This window comes from Triticum urartu, chromosome 5 (assembly GCF_003073215.2).
Source record: "Triticum urartu cultivar G1812 chromosome 5, Tu2.1, whole genome shotgun sequence".
Taxonomy (NCBI): domain Eukaryota; kingdom Viridiplantae; phylum Streptophyta; class Magnoliopsida; order Poales; family Poaceae; genus Triticum; species Triticum urartu.
Window position 1 is genome coordinate 632,657,633 of NC_053026.1, and position 19,359 is coordinate 632,676,991.

Consider the following 19,359-nt stretch of genomic DNA (forward strand, 5'->3'; position numbering starts at 1 on the left):
GCGTAGGTGCTGCACAAAGTGTCAGATAACACATGCATAAAATAGAAAGCATGAAATTGACAAAATGTGCGGAGCACATGAGATTTACTTATGCACGGGGTCTGCGCCCAGCTTTGTACAAAGGATTACATGCAACAGCGGCAAGACTTGTACAAAAGGTGGTTGCCGGAACAGGTTCCGGCAACCGCGCCTTACGGGTAAAACTTACGAAGATGCTCAATGTTCCAGGAGTTGCTCACCGGAATGCCATCTTCGGTCTCAAGGCGGACAGCGCCAGGCCTAGTGACTCGTTTCACCCGGTAAGGGCCTTCCCACTTCGGCGTCAACTTGTTGGAATTCTTGGCGGACTGAACACGCCGAAGAACAAGGTCGCCTTCCTCGAGACTTCTGGCGTTAACTTTGCGGCTATGGTAGCGGCGCAAAACTTGCTGGTAGCGAGCAGCTCGCACAGCAGCCTGAAGACGGTCTTCCTCAAGGAGCAGCGCGTCATCTTGTCGCAGCTGCTCTTGCTCAAGCTCATCATAAGCGAGCACTCGAGGTGACCCGTATACGAGTTCCGTGGGGATAACTGCCTCTGCTCCATAGACTAGAGCGAAAGGTGTCTGTCCAGTGGCTCGATTTGGCGTCGTCCTGATCGACCAAAGAACCACCGGCAGCTCCTCGATCCAGTTTCTTCCGCACTTGTGCAGCCTGTCGAAAGTTCTGGTCTTGAGCCCGCGCAGCACTTCAGCATTTGCCCTCTCCGCTTGACCGTTGCTTCTCGGGTGAGCAACAGAAGCGAAGCAGACCTTGGCGCCAAGATCTTGGACGTACTGCATGAAGGTGCGGCTCGTGAAATGTGTACCGTTGTCGGTGATTATCCTGTTAGGGATCCCGAAGCGGCAAACAATCGACCTGAAGAACTTGACTGTTGACTGTGCTGTCACCTTCCTCACTGGTTCCATTTCCGGCCACTTTGTGACCTTGTCGATTGCTACGTACAAGTACTCAAAGCCCCCGTCTGCTCGGGGAAAGGGGCCGAGGATGTCGAGCCCCCAGACCGAAAATGGCCAGGATAAAGGGATCGTCTGGAGAGCTTGAGCTGGTTGGTGTATCTGCTTGGAATGGAACTGGCACGCTTCACACTTGGTTACTTGTGCAGTTGCATCCTGGAGGGCTGTTGGCCAAAAGAAACCTTGCCGGAATGCTTTGCCGACAAGTGCTCTTGCGCCAATGTGGTGACCACATATGCCTCCATGTATCTCTGCCAACAGCTTTTGTCCGTCTTCCCGGTGAATACACTTCAATTTCACACCATTGAGTCTTCTTCTGTACAGTGTCTTGTCGACAAACTGGTACATACTTGACTGCCGGGCTACTCTTTCCGCTTCTTCTTGATCTTCGGGAAGTTCTCCTGTCTGAAGGAAACGGACAATCTGCTGCGCCCATGCTGGAGCTTGTGGCTCGACAACAAGGACTAAAGGCAAATCTGCTGCTGCGGGAACATCCGCTTCTACGGCGAGAACCTGCGGCTCTGCCGGAGCTTGACGTTCCCCGGCAAGCTTGCCGGAGCAAAACTTGTCGGGAGCTTCTGCTTCAACGGAACAAACCCTAGGGCTTGCCGGAGCAGACTGCTCCTCAGCGCTCTTGGCGTTGATCTTGGGGACCTTCTTGGCGGCGGCTTCGGGAAGCTCTGCCAGAAAATAGTCACCAGAAATCAACTTCCTCTTCTTGCTCTGTCCAGTTGATGGCGTTACGGACGGTTGAGTCAGCTTGAGCACAAAGATCTCTGGTTCCACAGGTAACTTAAGTGCAACGCACTTTGACAGGCCATCGGCAATGGCGTTCTGAGCTCTTGGAACATGCTCCATCTGTAGGCCGTCAAAGTGCTCTTCTAGCTTTCTCACTTCGTCGACGTAAGCTTCCATCAACAGACTCTGATAACTCTTGTTCACTTGGCGGACAACAAGCTGCGAGTCACCCCTGACAATGAGCTTCTTGATCCCAAGGTCTGCCGCGATCCTGAGACCGGCAAGCAAGCCTTCATACTCTGCAGTATTGTTCGTTGCTTGCTCCTTGGGAAAGTGCATCAGGACTACGTACTTGAGGTGCTCTCTGGTGGGTGCGACAAGCAGCACGCCAGCACCGGCGCCTTGCAGCGAAAAGGCACCATCAAAGTACATCATCCACTCTTTGCTTGCTTCCTTGACGGGGATGCTCGTTTCTGGAATTTCTTCATCTGTTGTTGGCGTCCATTCTGCTATGAATTCTGCCAATGCTCTGCTTTGGATAGTTGAAGTACTCTCAAACTTAAGGCCAAATCTTGACAGTTCCAGTGCCCACTCAACAATCCTGCCTGTCGCTTCTGGATTCTGTAGTATCCTCTTCAGCGGAAAGCGAGTGACAACTGTGATCTCATGTGCTTGGAAGTAATGGCGCAGCTTTCTCGAGGCCATGAGAAGGCCGAAAAGCAATTTCTGCACACCAGAGTACCTTGACCTAGCCCCCTGCAGAAGGGAACTGACAAAGTAAACTGGGCGCTGCACCATTTTCTTCTGTATCTCCTCGCGCGTCTGCGCAGATCCATCCTTGTCGGGACCAAAGCTTGTCGGAGAAGCCCCCTGCTTGTCGCTGGATGCGCTTGCCGTGGTTGCTGGCTCGTCTAAATCTTGGATCAGAGTTGCCTTGTCCTTGCTCTTGACCACTATATCATCCATGTAGGCTTCCACATTTCTATGCATTTGCAGCTCAAGAGCGATATGGACTACTCTTGCAAATGTTGAACCAGCATTTTTTAATCCGAAAGGCATCCGTATGAAACAGTACGTGCCACATGGAGTAATAAATGCAGTCTTCTCCTCATCCTCTTCTGCCATGAAGATCTGATGATATCCTGAGTATGCGTCAAGAAATGAAAGCAAATCACATCCGGCTGCTGAGTCAACAATCTGGTCAATGCGCGGCAAAGGAAATGGGTCTTTGGGACAAGCTTTGTTAACATCGGTAAAATCGATACAAAGTCTCCATTTCCCGTTTGCATTGCGCACGACTACAGGATTGGCCAACCACGTAGGATGGAGCACTCCTCGGACAAGGCCTGCTGCTTCCAACTTCTTGATCTCTTCTGCGATGAATTCTTGGCGCTCCACTGCTTGCTTCCTGACCTTCTGCTTGACGGGCCGCGCATGAGGACAAATGGCAAGGTGGTGCTCAATTACTTTCCTGGGAACATCGGGGATGTCAGACGGTTGCCACGCAAACACGTCGACATTCGCCCGCAGGAAAGCAATGAGCGCGCTTTCCTATTTAGGGTCGAGAGTGGCACTGATGGTGAAGGTACCACCAGTGCTGTCCTCCTTGGCGAACACCTTTTTCGTCTCTGGCGGAGCTGCCATCGTCTTCTTACACTTGCCGGTGGAGCTCGATGGTGCGTCCTCGACGGCAGCGCAGCACTCCGAAGAGGTGCGCTTGCCGGAGTGGGCATCAAAACTCTTGCCGGACTTGGTCTTCTTTCCCCCGGGAGCTTCAGCGGCAAGTGACTCGCGATCTGCTGCGGCTGCTACTTCCCGGTAGATCTTGTCGGCGCGATAAGAGCATCCTTCTTGTCACCGGGGACAGAGATGACGCTTATCGGGCCTGGCATCTTCATCATGTTGTATGCGTAGTGAGAGGCTGCCATGAACTTGGCGAGTGCTGGATGGCCAAGTATCCCATTGTAAGGTAATGGAATATCGGCAACGTCAAAAGTGACCCTCTCAGTCCTGAAGTTTAGCTCGCTGCCAAATGTAACTGGCAACGTGACCTTCCCCTTCGGCTTGCTCCTTCCCGGATTGATACCTTGGAATGTGTCGGTCTCTTCAAGCTCGCTGTCAGGGATCTGGAGTTTTTGGAGTACAGCGGAGGAGATCAGGTTCAAGCCGGCCCCGCCGTCAACTAACATCTTGGTGACCTTGAGGTTGCGGATAGTTGGTGAAACCAACATCGGCAAACACCCGACCGCAGTTGTGCAATCAGGGTGGTCCTCAATATCAAAGATGATAGGCGTGCTGGACCATTTCAGAAGCTTGCGTGATTCGACGGGTGGTTCTGCTGCATTGACTTCCCGCACCCACTGCTTGAGCTGGCGGTGCGAAGTATGCAGAGAAGCACCACCGTCAACGCACAAGACCTCTGTGGCTTTCTGGAACTCCTGCTCACTGGTCTCGACATCATCCATGTCTTCGTCGTCGTCATCGTCTTCATCATTGTCGCGGCCGCGGGGAGGTCTATCTCCTTGTCACTGCTTGGCCTTGCCGCGGCGTCCTCCCCGGCCGGCGCGCTTCTTGCCGGATTCTCCAGCACCTCCTTGGGCCCTCTCCTTGTCGCGTCGCTCGTATTTAGCCTTTTGCTGCTGAACAAGCTGCTCGACTTTCTTGCAGCTCTGGAGGTCATGGCCCTTGGTGCGGTGAATCTTGCAGTACTGCTTGTCGGTGTCGTCCTACTTGTCGGCGACCGCCACAGCCTGGCAGTTGGCGCATGCGGCAATCTCCTTGCCGGAGCTACCAACTTTGGCTTTCTTGGCGCCACCTTCGTTGCCGGACTGCTCAACGACTAGCACGTCTTTGCCTTTCTTCTTCCTGTTCTGCCGCCGGTTTCTCTTTGCCGGGGCGGCATCCTCGCTGTCAGATCCTTCTGCTCCGGTCTTTTCTCCGGGGAGTTTCCTCCCTTCCTCAGCACGTGCACACTTATCAGCCAGGGCATACAGCTCACTGACGTCTCTGACCCTGCACATCGCCATCTCCTCCCGCATCCTGCGGTTACGCACGTTCTGATGGAACGTGACCGCGGCGGGGTGGACGTCTGGGATGTTGTACTGTACACGGCTGAACCTCTGAATGTACTTGCGCAGGGGCTCTCCTTCCTTCTGGGCGAGCAGATGAAGGTCACTCTCTTGGCCATGAGGTTTGTGGCTGCCTGTAAAGGCGCCGACAAACTGATGGCATAGGTCTGCCCAGGAGGATATGGAGTTGTCCGGCAAGTACATGAGTCAGGACCTGACGTTGGGCTTGAGCACCAGCGGGAAGTAGTTGGCAAGGATCTTGTCATCCTGCCCCCCGGCAGCCTGCACCGCGATGGTGTAGATGCTGAGGAACTCCGACGGATGCGTCTTGCCGTCGTACTTCTCTGGCACATCTGGTTTGAAATTCTTCGTGCTGGGCCACTGGACTTGCCGCAGCTCACGAGTGAACGCAGGACAACCTACCGCGTACGGCAAGTCGCCTGGTTCCCCTGGCGCATGCATGTCGACAGAGGGCCCAGCGCGCTGGTCTGATTGACGCCGCGCTTCTCTTCGGCGCTCGATGCGAGTACGAGCGTCCTCTTGTTGTCGTTCTTGAAGAACTTGGCGCTGATCGCGACGAGCTCGCGGATCTGATGACGCGGTGGAGTCGCTGTCGAGGTGAATCCGGCGAGTCGGCGATCTTGGCCTTCGGGGCGAAGAGTGCACAGAGGTTGCACCCCCACCGGTCTTGTCACCACCGGCTCGTGCCTGGCTGACTGGCTGCGGCTGCGACGTGCTCAGCTGCCGTTGAGTGTCGCCGTTGGCGAAGCCGATGAGACTCTGAATGGTGGCCCTCCAGTCGTCGATCTTGTCTGCTGTTGGAGGGTAGTCTAGGAGCAGTTGAGCTCGCGCCAAAGCTTCTGCTGCAGTGGCGGGTGGTGGTGGCGAACGGTGCGAGGAGCGGGATATGCTCGGACTTCTAACTACGTTAGAAGGAGCAGTATCCCGTCCAGGCGACCATGTCTCGCTCGCGCCAGCATGTTGGCGTGCATGGTGGTCCTGAGCGCTCCGAGATCCACCAGCTCGATCTTGGTCTAGCAAACGCATGGTACCGTGAGTACCATGACGCTGCCGGTCCCGCGCCTCCTGAGATGGGCGCGGTGCATGTACTGACGCCGAGGTCTTGGAGTGAGCCCGGTCGTTGTGGGAGCCGGCTACGCCGCCGATGGGCAGCGCAGCCTTGTCCTTGGACCTGGCAGCACCGTGAGCTCCCTCGTCGACGCGCGTTCTTCCGCCGGCGCCTGCCCCATCAGCCGTTTGCTCCGGCGAAGGTGGGTTCGGCGCGGACGGAGCAGCCACCTCCGAAACCTTCTTCTTCGGCGGCATGTCGATGAAGATGATGAAGATCTAGCTCGCGAGAACGCCGGATCTGGTTCACACAACCTCGACGCCCCCCTACCTGGCGCGCCAAAGATGCCGGTGTACTGATCCATGGGCACCTATGGGACCGGCGGACCGGGTCCCTTTCGGTTCGGCGGGGGCGGAGATCGTGCAAAGAGCGGATCGAGGCGAAGCACGCGAGCGATCTACCCAGGTTCGGGCCGCACGGATGCATAAAACCCTACTCCTGCTTTGTGGATTGTATTGAGTTCTTGCTCGGGAGCGCGGAGTGCTACAGTACACACCAGCAGCTAACAAGACCGAGCGTGAGAGTTCTCTGAACTAGCTAACTTCTGAACCGGAAACCCCCTCTATGTTGCACACGGGCCTCCTTTTATATGCTTAAGGGGTCACCGACAGGTGGCAACATAGACAAGGGTAACAATGTAAAAGGTGCTGCGGTTGGTACAGCTACCTGCTACAGTGTATCATACCTAACCCTGACGGCAGGGGACAAGGGCATTAAATGCCCGTCTGTGTCGCCTAAACAGTGCAAAAGGGACCGTCAGGGACGCCACCACTCGCCACGATGGCCAACTTGTCAGCGCCGCTTGCCACCGCGCGCCACTGGCTGCACAGCCTCCCGCCACGTACGCCTGGAAGGGCCCCAGAGCGACACGTTGGTGGATGTGCTGGAGCGCGGGCCCAGAGAGGTGGCTTGCCGCGGCAAGCGCCTTGCCGCTGTCGTTGTCTTGTCGCATCCGGAAGCTTGTCGCTCACCGGGCCTTACCGGGACGCGTGGCGCGCCGCGGCAAGTTCCTTGAAGCGCCTTGGTAGGCCTTCCCGGCAAGCTCCTCTTGCCGGGGTCTTGAGATGCCTTGGTTTGGATACTTTGTTCTTGAATGGCTCCAAAGGAACCACGGAGGACCTTGGCGGTCACCCGGCAAGCCTTGCCGCGGGATGCTGCAACTGCCCGTGCACAAGTTCGGGATACTAGGGTACCCCTACTCTAGTACACCGACAAGAAGCCATCCGGGCGTACTTTCTTCCGTAAACCGGAGACAAATATGGGGGTTTTGCGAGTGTCCGGACACCACCCACGCATGTTTCTGACCACACTGGCCCATTCAAACCCCGTCCTCCCTCGCCCGTGTGCGTTCCTGCTTGGTGCCAGCTGCCCGCATTCATACTACTGTAGAGTGCGCTGTTGTACATTGAAGACGGCTCAGGATGGACGCGACCTCTCACTGCCTCCGCCATTGAAGCGGTGCGTCAGCCGAGGGCGCGGCTCGCGACGCGTCTTCGGTGCCCGCACCTATTCAATGTCGGAGATGCGTTACTGGACGGGACGGATATCTACCATGCCCGTTGAATGCCCCACCCATCCGTATGCCGCCATTAAGCAGGCTCGCCAGCTGAGAAGCCAACTCCGGCGCCACGCATTGACGCACCCGGACGTCTGGCCTCACTGGAATCCACTATTTAAAGGCGGCCATACCCGACTAACTCCACTCCACAACACAAGACGCTCCTCATCCTCCTCCCTTGCACTGTATCTGCAATGACTGCAGGCGACGAAGCTCTGTGGAAGAGTCTTTCCACTGAGATGAAGCACGTGGTGACCGCCCTTGCCGCTGCCTGGCAGAGCCGCCGTGCCGGCTAGCTCGCTTGAGGTCTCCGACGACGAGGACGGCACCATGATGGAGATGGGCTCCGACGACACCGCCCCGGCTCCCACGCCTCCTGTGCACGCTGGCTTGACCATGAAACACGCAGACGCACTACAACGCCTCCATGGTGGAGGTGCAGTCTGTGCCACCTTTGTCGGAGTTCCAGCAGGCGCAGGAGGAACATTGGTACAACCTGTTCCTCCTGGAGCAGCACCGGTTGGCGGAGGGCTAGATCTACAGTGAGCGCGCGAGCGAGGAGTCCGTGGCGGCTATGGCCGCGGTGAACCCCATCTTCGTCATGGAACAGGATGCCATCTATAATGTCATCCGCGCTCAAGCCACCACTCGCCAGGAAGTGGCTGCCGCCGAGGCGCAACTCCAGGCGATCTTGGAGGAGAACAACGCTAGTTGCGTTTCCTACGCGCCGCCAACAAACTATCCGGTGGCTTGATGAGACGACGATAGTGCGGGCGCCATCATTTCCATCATGAACCTCACGTCCACCTGCCACAAACAAGGCGCAGACTCCTCCGAGGATGAGTAGGGCACGGGAGACGGCAGGGCCTTGTGTCCCATGTGGGCCGGTACGTCTCATGTGTTCTACTCTTCCTCGCCGGAGACCGCAGCTTCACTTCATCGGTCTTATCGCCGGTGCCCATGAAGATGGCGGATGGAGGACGAAACAGGTTTGGACGTCGGGCGTCGTCGTTGAAGGATAGGTTTAGGGTCGGGTCATTTTTTGTTCTAAATGTTCAAAATTTAATAAAAATCTGTATTTGCATGAATGTTGTACGGTTTGTATGAAATCCTCTCATGTTTGCATAAATTTTATCCGATTTGTTAAAAAAGAGTTTGCAATATATGCGGGCAGCGTTGGATGACGGCCTCTCACGTTTATCTCCATGGACTGGTTTCCTCTGTCCGTGGATGAATGCGGAAGAAAATTTGCGGGTTGCCGTTGGAGATGCCTAGCCCTTATATACTCTTGTTCGTATACCGAGTTTCCCCAATTCCTACTCCTTTGTCCATGTTGTTCTCCGTCAGTGATGGCCACCGAAGCTTGTGGCCTGAGCTCGAGCCCGATCCTTGCCCTTGTTATGTACTACATCATCATTCCGCGTGGCTCCCCTTGTTTACATCCATGCATCATCATTCCTAGGATAAGCAGGCGTTTATTACTCGCTTGGCGTCTTGCAGACTTGGAACAACTTGACCTTCTTCCTCGGTTTGCAGAAGTCGGTGTCGTCTCGTCTCGCCGTTGTTCGCCACACATGTTCCTCTCACCACCCTGTTTACGATAACGCGGCTTAGATGTCAGAGCTCACCCTGACGCGATCCATTCGAGCTAGCCACAGCACGCGACGACAGCCTCCTCATTCACCCTGTCGACCCCCCTGTGCTCTGTCTTTTTTCTATGTCCTGTAAGTGGCTGTGTAGTTTTACATTATTATTACTATTATCATGACAACGTGTAGAGTGTTGTTTGGCCTCCGCCTTCCGGAGAAGCTGTTGTGTTATATATGAACGGCGCTGATGGGCTGTTTAGTAAACTTCGTGATTTGGCTGACTATAAGTGTATTTTGTTGTTGTTCCCATGGATATTGGTGTTTAGCATTTCGACATGATCCTAGTGACCCCACCGAGCTTCATTTCATATGAAAATTGTCACTGACTCCAGCTCCAGTTTAGTTAGAGTACTAAACCTCCAACTGAACACTTATTTGTAAACTATCTCAGCCTAACCAACCAAAACACAAGGGCGTAATTAAACGTGTCCATCTCCGGCATGCAGTGGCCCATGCAACATGCAACGTCTCTCATGCATGCACATAATGTGCAATATTTCATGTGATGTAACAACGGATGAGCCAGCGCACCTAACTAGAGAGAATTAGACTCAAAAAGAATATAGAGAGAATTAGAGCAAGGCTAATATTAGATCCAGCAACCAGCTATATATATTAGACTTTCATGTCATTAAGAGAGCATTATTATAATGTTGTATATCGAGTTGATCGTTGTTTTGCTCGCTTCAGCTTTTCCTTTTTTCCTCCCTCCGCATGGCATAGCTTCAGTCTTCTATGACTTTGTTCTCTGCCCGCGTGATTTTTTGCATATGTGCATTGTTGTTGGCTATATGCATTTTAATTATGCAGAGGCCTGATGTGCTCATTATGGTTGTATCACCGTGATCCTTCATTATCAATCAATAAAAGACAACCTTTATAGGAAAAAATAGGTTAGTTATATTTTTTTTCTATTTTCTCTTTCTCTTTCTCTCGTTACCCTTTTACCTTGGACCACATGTAGAGATTAGCTCTCTTATGACAGCCCACTCTTTTCCTTTTCTTTGTCCCTCCCCTCCACATAGACAAACATGTCATATAAATAGCCCTATAGTGCCTTATTATAATTACTCATAAAGAGTTGGTGGAATATAGGCGTAAATTTTTGGATTTTTTAACCCTAGTTTTTGGATTTTTCAGACTTACAATGGGGTCTAGGCCTAATATATCATCTCATTCAATGCCAACTAGGAATATAACTGACAATCATATCATGATACTATATATACCATAATAAATTAAGTGCTACTATGAGTCATACAAAATAATAGATGATGGCATCTAAAATACCAATATATGATATTGTGCGGTGTATAGATGGTATAATACACTAATATCATATGCATGATCCCATACCCGTCTATGATTATACTAAACAACTCTTTCAAATAACCGTACCCAATCATGTATACATGGAGAGCGTTTTTTTCTACCATGCAAGCTATATATATAGATAGTGTGTGTTGATTCGTCACTCAATGTGTTGGAGATTCCTCTGGCTGGATTATTCTTATATAGTTATATATACATGAATAAACATCAAGATACAATGGAAAAATAATAAAAGATATCAAAGTATATAGAAAATTAAGAAATATGCTCTCCTTTTCGCTGGTACACAATAAATTACTCCGTCCATCCCGAAATGTAAGACGTTTTTGATACTATGGTAGTGTCAAAAAACATCTTACATTTTGGGACGGTGGGAGTAGAATTTAAAATAAAATAGTGTAATTTTTGAGAACAAGACAAACTTTTTTTTAACAAAAGAAGCAGTGATACGAAGAGCTAGGTGATGACAGTCGGTGGATGTGCTACAAAACCGTCTCTCCTCTGCATACATCATATATACCTTGTCTTACTGTCACATATATCTTTTCCGTACAACTCACTTAGAGGCGTCCAGTAATTATTAACAAAATATATTAAAATAATAAAAATGGTATAATTGATTCATAGTACTGTGGGGGAATGGGAGTACAGACTCACATAGTAACGAATCATTTCGTAACACACATGCACACGTACACACACGACCACTTAAAGAACACAATACAAAGACCATACCATACTCTTCCTTCGTATCACAAAGACATGACGTTTTGAATATGGCCTCGGTTAAAATTTTACAGAAGCATGCAAGCACTTTATTGCTGCCTTTGTGGCATCTGTCCCCTAAGTTTTTACAACTATAGGTTACAAGCATTTTATTTCTCTTTGACCCTACCCAAAGTGGTAGTAGTTGGCAAGCCTTGTAAATGTGTACATTGTTCTTTGATTCATTAATACATATTTTTCAATCAAGGCTTCCAATACCATTTTCATCAAAAATAAATAACATTTTGTTATACAGATTAGAAATTGAAAAAAAATCATATGTATAATCTTACCTCAAAAAAATATTGTTAGGATATTTTATTTTCCTTTTTTGTTACATGCTACCTCCATCTTAAAATATAAGATGTTTTTGTAGGCTAAAACATCGTGTTAATATTTTGAGACCGAGGTACAGTATAGAAACCTCCAAAACGTCGAGTTTTTGCGATACAGGAGAAGATAACCTGTCACGGATTTAGAAGATCATGTGGCTGACATGCGATTAGTCTCCTGCACACCTGATCCCTGAAACAGCGATGAAATTACTCATTAATCAGCAAGCGCGAATCCCCGCAAAAAAAGAAGAAAAAAATCAGCAAGCGCGAATGAGCGCGTGTGCACGTGCGCGCGCCACTGTTGAGATGCACTTACGCTGGACTTGTTGCAATAGAGGATGGCGTCATGGACGTCCGTGTCGGCCCTGCCGTGGTACCCGACGCTCGACGTGGCCCCGCTCGCCGGGCTCGCCGCCAACGTGAACCTGCTGTGCCTCCCCGCGATAGCCCTGACCTTCCGGTACAGGGGCATCAGGAAACGCAGCACCTTCCATGGCGACGACCCCGCGCGCCGCCTCCCGGCACACAACGCTGCCGGCCGCGGCCTGGCGTGCTTGCTCGTCGCGATAGAGCACGCACTCAGCGAGACTAGCGTGCTCCGCGCCGAGTGGGAGACCGGCGACGAGAAGGCTGACAACCACGGCGCGCTCGGGGCGTCCGCAGAGTGATGATACCGACTGGTGATCACCGACACCGACTCGTCGCCGTCTTCTTGCGCGCCGGAGCCGCCTCCGGGCTCGCAGGGGAGGAGGCGGCTCGCGCTGATCTGCGGCATCATCGGGGACGGCGCGGGATCGTCTACTACCGGCAGGTCGAAGTCGAAGTCACTCGCCGCCGTGGTTAAGTCGATGGAGAAGAGATCGTCGCGGGGGTACAAGTCGATGAAGGAGGACGACGTTGAGATTTGGAAGGAATGACCGACGCCGTGAACGAGGTGGTCCAAGGACGGCGGCGAGTGCCGTGCGCTGTCGTCGAGCCACCCGAAGAAGAAGTCATCGTACTCGGCGAGGTGCTGCAACGACCTGCTACTCTCCATGCGCTCAGGCTCAGCGTGGGAGCTTGACGAGTGGACGGGTGTGGTGGTGCATGATGCATCGGACTGGGGCTGAGCACGGGCATGACACGCATATATGGGCAGCGCAGCGCATGCAGGTGAGTCGTGTCGTCTGGTGAAAATCCACTTCTTTTTTTCTTTTTTGGATTGGAATCTACTACAGCGCGACGCCATGATCATGCATGCTCGTGGCCGCTAGCCAAATCGAGCGGCGCACACCACGTCGCGCCAGATGCATACATTTTTTTCTTTTGAGTAAAGCCAGAAGCATAGATTTTTTATTTTTTGAGACAAGCCAGAAGAATGGGGAAGTTCCATCGATAGAGGACCGGCCCAAGTACCTTCCTGCAAGATCGTTCGTTTTTCTTCTCTGCTTCTTCATTAGTTCCTTTTATTTGTTTTGCTATTTTCTTAATCACATTGAAATTATACTAAATACATATTTTCAGAATTTAATTTACATATAAATTTTAAAAGTGTTCCAAATGTATTAGAAAAATATTAACACAGCATAAAAGTCTTGCACACGAGACTTTTAGAAAATGTTGATAGCATTAAAACAATGTTCATGACATTTAAAAAATGAAATATGATATTTGGCACACGTGTGCCATATAAGCAAAATTGCCACACATCTACTTCTTTCATTTTAAAGTACCACACAATCCTCCGTCCTTTGACCTCGCCTCCTCCCAAATGACCCCGGAGGCTCGCCCGAGAAACTTGTTTCTCCCGCACATCTCGCGCGCCCACCTCCGAGAAAACTGTCACTTCTTCACGTCTACCACATGATTTCTCCTCAGGACAAAGTTACCATGATATTCGTATGCAAGTTATCAGGCCTGTGTTGCGTAACTTACCATACTATTTACATAGAACGTACCAGGTACTATGCTTCAACAACTACACCCCTTCAAAGTCACCACTGTATTTTATACACAAGTTAGAAGATTTTCGATGTGTAAAATACCGTGGTACTTACACATAAGTTATCAGGGTATATGTACATCAACCTCCCCCTGGTCAAAGTTACTATGGGGAATTGTACATGAGTTACCGGGTCTACAGTTCGTATATTATCATGTTACTTGCACCTAAAAACCTGGGTGTGTTTCGGTAGCATTTTCCATAGGTCAAAAATTACCACGATATTTTTGCGTAACTTATCACACCTATAGCACGTGTGCCCCTCATGACACTAAACATTATGTCACTTTCTCGTGGCACGCCATGTGTTGTGTTCATCCAAAAGGCCCACGCGCGAGGCGAGTGTATGTCTTTAACAAATTATTTTCCTTTGATAAAAAAAGTTACCATCATGTTTATATTGCAAGTTATCGGTTATGCGGTGCTTATATTATCATGTTATTTACACGAAAATTATTAGGGATGTTTTGAACAACTTTTTCCTGGGAGAAAAAGTTATCATGGTGATTTTAGGTAACTTATCAAGCCCGTAGTGCTTAAAATATCATGTTATTTACACAAAATTTATCAGGGGTATGTTTCAGCAAATTCACCCCCACGGGTCAGAAACTTATCATGGTGTTTAGTTATCGCATTGCATATATTTTCATACTATTTACATATAAAAATGTCAGGGAAGGGAGGTATACTACCGTGCTATTTACACAGAAAATATCGGAGTATCTTTTCAAAAAAAATCTCTACGGTCAAAGTTACCATGGTGTTTCTACCTCAGTTATCAGATGTGCGCTGCGTATATTACCATCTATTTACACATAAATTATCGGGTATCTTTTCACATTTATCTTCCCCAATGGTTAAAGTTACCACGATGTTTGTATCTAAATTATCAGGTCTATAGCGTGAATGTTATCGTGCTATTTACAGAAATTACCGGGGGGCGGGTTCAACAAATTTATTCCTAATGATCAAAGTTACCATGATGCTTGAAACAAAAAAAATTCAGTGCTAACATATTAAAGGCAAAAACATGTCAAAAACAGTATTTTTCTTAGCTTGTTCAACAATCAATGTCATAGGTGAGGTGGTTAGTTCCCTTTGTTGATTACCTGCAGATTAGAGATCAAATCCTAGTCCAAGCATTATTTTTGCCCGAAAATTGGGAAGTCGTGTGGGGCCATAATTGACGTGCAGGAAAGGAAAGAAATCGGGAGGGAGGTCGGGGAGGACGTGCGGGAAAGAAAGGAGATCGGGAGGCGTGTGACAGTTTCGCAATCTGGCACATGGTTGCCATATACATATTTCGTTAAAAAATAGTCATGTGTTTCAAAAGAATGTTCGTGCCAATTTTTTTAACGAAATTATCATGTAATTCAAAACTATATTTTACACCATTCAAAAATATATGTGGCATTTGAAACTAAACTTCACACGTTTAAAAAAATGTTTGGGACAATTTAAAAATATAGAAAATGTGAAAAATGTCGCATAGTTCAAATAATTAGCTTCATATCATTCAGAAAATATTCAATGTGTGTTTGAAAAAAATTTAACATGTATTTTTGAAAAACTTCATCATGTATTTAGAAAAAGTTCAATATGTATAACAAAAATCTTCTAGGTGTACAAAATTGGAAAACAAATGTATTGAAAAAAGTAGACATATACTAAAAAAAGGAAAACCAAGAAATCCCAAAGGACACTACTCCCTTCAATCCTAAATATAAGTCTTTCTAGAGATTTCAATAAGAACTACTACATACGAATATATATAGACATAGTTTAGACTGTAAATTCACTCATTTTGCTCAATATGTAGTTCATATTGATGAACTTCTTTGTAAAGACGAGCATTTCAAAATTGTATGAACATTTTCAAGTTTTTTTTGTGAAAAGGACTCGTATTATATTAAAAGTAAGTGGTGGTACAACACACTCCACAAGATAAGGAAATTACAACAAACACTCTGGAGATCCAATCCAGAAACATCGCCGACACGAGATGAGGGCGCGCCGCCGCCGCCATCGCCACCGCTCCCTCCCGGAGCCGGTGATAACCTTGGTCATGCACACGGACTGTTGACGACGAGAAGTCACCATCTTCCGCAGTAGGACCAGCACGCCAGAGAAGAACTGGATCGGCAAAGCGCCACCACTTGCGCCCGCATGAAGAGCGACGAGCACGTCGAGGCGCCCATGCCAGCGATAATGAACAAATCCGAAATCCACAAACCACGCATATACCCGCACGAACTTCCAAGCTTGACGGCAGCGCCGAAAGGGCCACCGTCGTGACGAAGGGGAAACTAGAAGAACAGAAGGCCTGGCAACACCGGCTCCTCTGTCTCACCGATGCAACCTGGCCAGCCGCACAACCCGACCGCCGGCTCCGAAGATGACGACGAGATGGAGACGGAGCCGGAGAACCCTTATTCGACACACCTCCGCCACCTCCATCAAGTCGGCTGCACGCGCAACTCTACCCCTACTAACCCTATATACACCAACCGAGCGCAGATCCAAATTCCCTACCCCCTCCAGCCGCCAATGGCGAGCGGAGGAGGCAGGGGCCTGCGACCTTGCCGGCAGGATCGGTGGAAAAGGGAGCGCTCCCTTCGCCTCCTTAGTTGCAAGAGAGAAGGGGCAAAAAGGGAACTACTGCCCCGGTAATATAGGCACTTGAACATTTTCAAGTTCATGAGCATTTTTTTTAAACATATTTAAATCTTCGAAAAATGTGTACCTGGTTTGTAAGTCTGACTAGCTGCCAGTTTTTTATCCAAAAGCGGGAGGGCTACTTGGGTTGCGCCATCCACGCGTTCGTCCACTATCCATCTCTAAGGATCGCTACGGTGAACAGGCCTCCCTGCCACGCGAGAGCTATATCCCGATCTGTTTCGCAGTTGCCGATCACTAGCTGGGCCGGCCCAATTTGTTTTTCCTGGGAGCGGGTTTTCGGAAGATTCTGTGATCTGTTCAAACGTGGCTTAGAAGCTTAGTATTTTTTTTTGCATGTTTTAGTTGCCAGTGTTTATTAGTTTTTCTTTTCATTTTTAAATTGCGGTACTACTCCCTCCATTCCTAAATATAGGTCTTTTTTATATACAAATGTTCATTAATTTTCAAATTGTTCAGAAATTAAAACAGAAAAATGGAAATAAACGCATACACTTAAAAATGATAAGGAAAATGAAACGAGAAAATAAAATAAAATCAACAAAAACCCATCAAAAACCGGTAAGAATTAAACAGAAAAAGGGGGAAACCACAAAAGACCGCAAACGAAAATCATTGGGAAGAGTTATGGTTTACAGATGAAGCTCCAAATGGCATCGTCCCATGGTGGGAGAGGTGCGCAATGTAGAGATTATTCATTGCTATGAACAATGAATAGCATTTCCCACATGGTTCCTTTAGGCTTTGTTCGGTTGCCTCATGGTAGAATCCACGTGTTTGATGATCCCCGCCTTGTCACCCAACCCCCACCATTCCCATCCATATGAAATCCCTGTGTGCATAACCTGTTCGGTTGCTCCCCTGCTAATCCATACACAAAGACAACACTGTTCCATAGAATTAAAAGACCACACAACCTACACGTTTTTTTGCAGTACAAAAATATGACAGAACATAAGAGAAGAAACTGTACAAGATATACGGATGTTACATAATTTATTTATCTCAAATAAACAGTAAAATCGGTGAAGATATAATACAGATGTTACATAATTTATCTCAAATAGACAGCAAAATAATTCTAAAAATTCTCAGTTGTCCCAAACTGGAATCGGTCACTTTCAGAATATGGTTTAGCATCTCTGCAAAATCATGCAAGACATAATACAGATGTTACATAATTTATCTTGCCGATGTCGCTTCTGTAGTGATTGATGCACTGCATTGGCAATAAAGGCAGTTAGTCCATATCAAAGGACTAATATGAGAGCAGTATACATGAACAAAGAAATAAATGAGATGTCTTACTTTTGGCAATCAACAATCAAGTGAGCAAAGAAATACTGACAAGATATATATTGACCAGCTAGCAAAAAAAGATCAAATGGACAGCAACATCGTATCCATATGCACCAAACAGATCACAACTATATGGTAAAAACTTAAAACACATGCATTGATCCAGGCACAGAAAATTGGAGTCTTTGCTTAGTTATCAAACAGCATCGGCACGATGAGAGGCATCAACAACCATAGTTAAAAGGAAGAATAGTTAACAAGTTGCAGTAGTTATAGAACTTTGTTTTATTATCATCAACAACCAGAATAAGAAATGGACCTTTTGATGTGAGCTAGTTGAACCATCAGCTTCAGGTTACTAGATGAACAAGGCAGGTTCATGTGAGCTAGATGAACATGCGAGTCCTAGTAGGGGTACCATGAAAACCAAGGTTGTACATCAAAACTACATGCTAGCAACGGGCATATTAAATAGAAGCAGAATTTGAGTACCTGACTTATTCCTTTTCAGCTCTCAGCCACATAAGAGTAGTCTCTGGTCTGGCACTCATGAAAATCTCTCGGTTCTTGGGGATCTTGAAGACTCGGAAAGCCTTGACTTCTTCCTCGGGTGTGATGTCCATTGTTTTCAGCAGATCGATGCAGTTTTTGATAGAGTACTCATCCACAACCCTTGGCTTATTCCTCTCATCCTCCACCTGCTCCGCCCTTATTTCCAAGTACTTCTCCATCATTGCAGCCACATCACCATTCGCTCCCCTCCGTCTCTTTGGTTCTTTCTCTTCTCCATTTCTTGAGGGTGCAGTAGCCAAATTTGGTTGAGTTTGCTGGGGCTCCACAGCAATGTTTTCTTGCACGTACACCTCCTCAACGTCTGAAGGAAATATGCCCTAGAGGCAATAATAAAGTTATTATTTATTTCCTTATATCATGATAAAAGTTTATTATTCATGCTAGAATTGTATTAACCGGAAACATAATACATGTGTGAATACATAGACAAACAGAGTGTCACTAGTATGCCTCTACTAGACTAGCTTGTTAATCAAAGATGGTTATGTTTCCTAACCATGGACAAAGAGTTGTCATTTGATTAACAGGGTCACATCATTAGTTGAATGATCTGATTGACATGACCCATTCCATTAGCTTAGCACCCGATCGTTTAGTATGTTGCTATTGCTTTCTTCATGACTTATACATGTTCCTATGACTATGAGATTATGCAACTCCCGTTTGCCAGAGGAACACTTTGTGTGCTACCAAACGTCACAACGTAACTGGGTGATTATAAAGGAGCTCTACAGGTGTCTCCAAAGGTACATGTTGAGTTGGCGTATTTCGAGATTAGGATTTGTCACTCTGATTGTCGGAGAGGTATCTCTGGGCCCTCTCGGTAATACACATCACTTAAGCCTTGCAAGCATTACAACTAATGAGTTAGTTGCGAGATGATGTATTACAGAACGAGTAAAGAGACTTGCCGGTAACGAGATTGAACTAGGTATAGGATACCGACGATCGAATCTCGGACAAGTAACATACCGATGACAAAGGGAACAACGTATGTTGTTATGTGGTCTGACCGATAAAAGATCTTCGTAGAATATGTAGGAGCCAATATGAGCATCCAGGTTCCGCTATTGGTTATTGACCGGAGACGTGTCTCGGTTATGTCTACATTGTTCTCGAACCCGTAGGGTCCGCACGCTTAAGGTTACGATGACAGTTATATTATGGGTTTATGCATTTTGATGTACCGAAGGTTGTTCGGAGTCCCGGATGTGATCACAGACATGACGAGGAGTCTCAAAATGGTCGAGACATAAAGATTGAT

The 19,359-nt window shown here is 48.2% G+C and overlaps 1 protein-coding gene across 1 annotated transcript; it reads right to left on the reverse strand.

The window, feature by feature from the left end:
* Positions 1–11,530: 11,530 nt before the first annotated feature.
* Positions 11,531–12,646, reverse strand: LOC125506393. The gene is made up of 2 exons (XM_048671213.1): positions 11,883–12,646; positions 11,531–11,756 (listed from the first exon to the last, which is right to left on the reverse strand). Exons 1-2 carry the CDS (start codon positions 12,600–12,602, stop codon positions 11,715–11,717), a joined length of 762 nt encoding a protein of 253 aa, XP_048527170.1. The 5' UTR covers positions 12,603–12,646; the 3' UTR covers positions 11,531–11,714.
* Positions 12,647–19,359: the final 6,713 nt, after the last annotated feature.

Excerpts from the sequence above, each read along its gene's own strand:
- LOC125506393 (XM_048671213.1), bottom strand. The coding sequence starts at position 12,602 with ATGGAGAGTAGCAGGTCGTTGCAGCACCTCGCCGAGTACGATGACTTC. Across the intron at positions 11,757-11,882 it reads TCTATTGCAACAAGTCCAGC|GGATCAGGTGTGCAGGAGAC; the intron begins GTAAGTGCATCT and ends TCGCTGTTTCAG.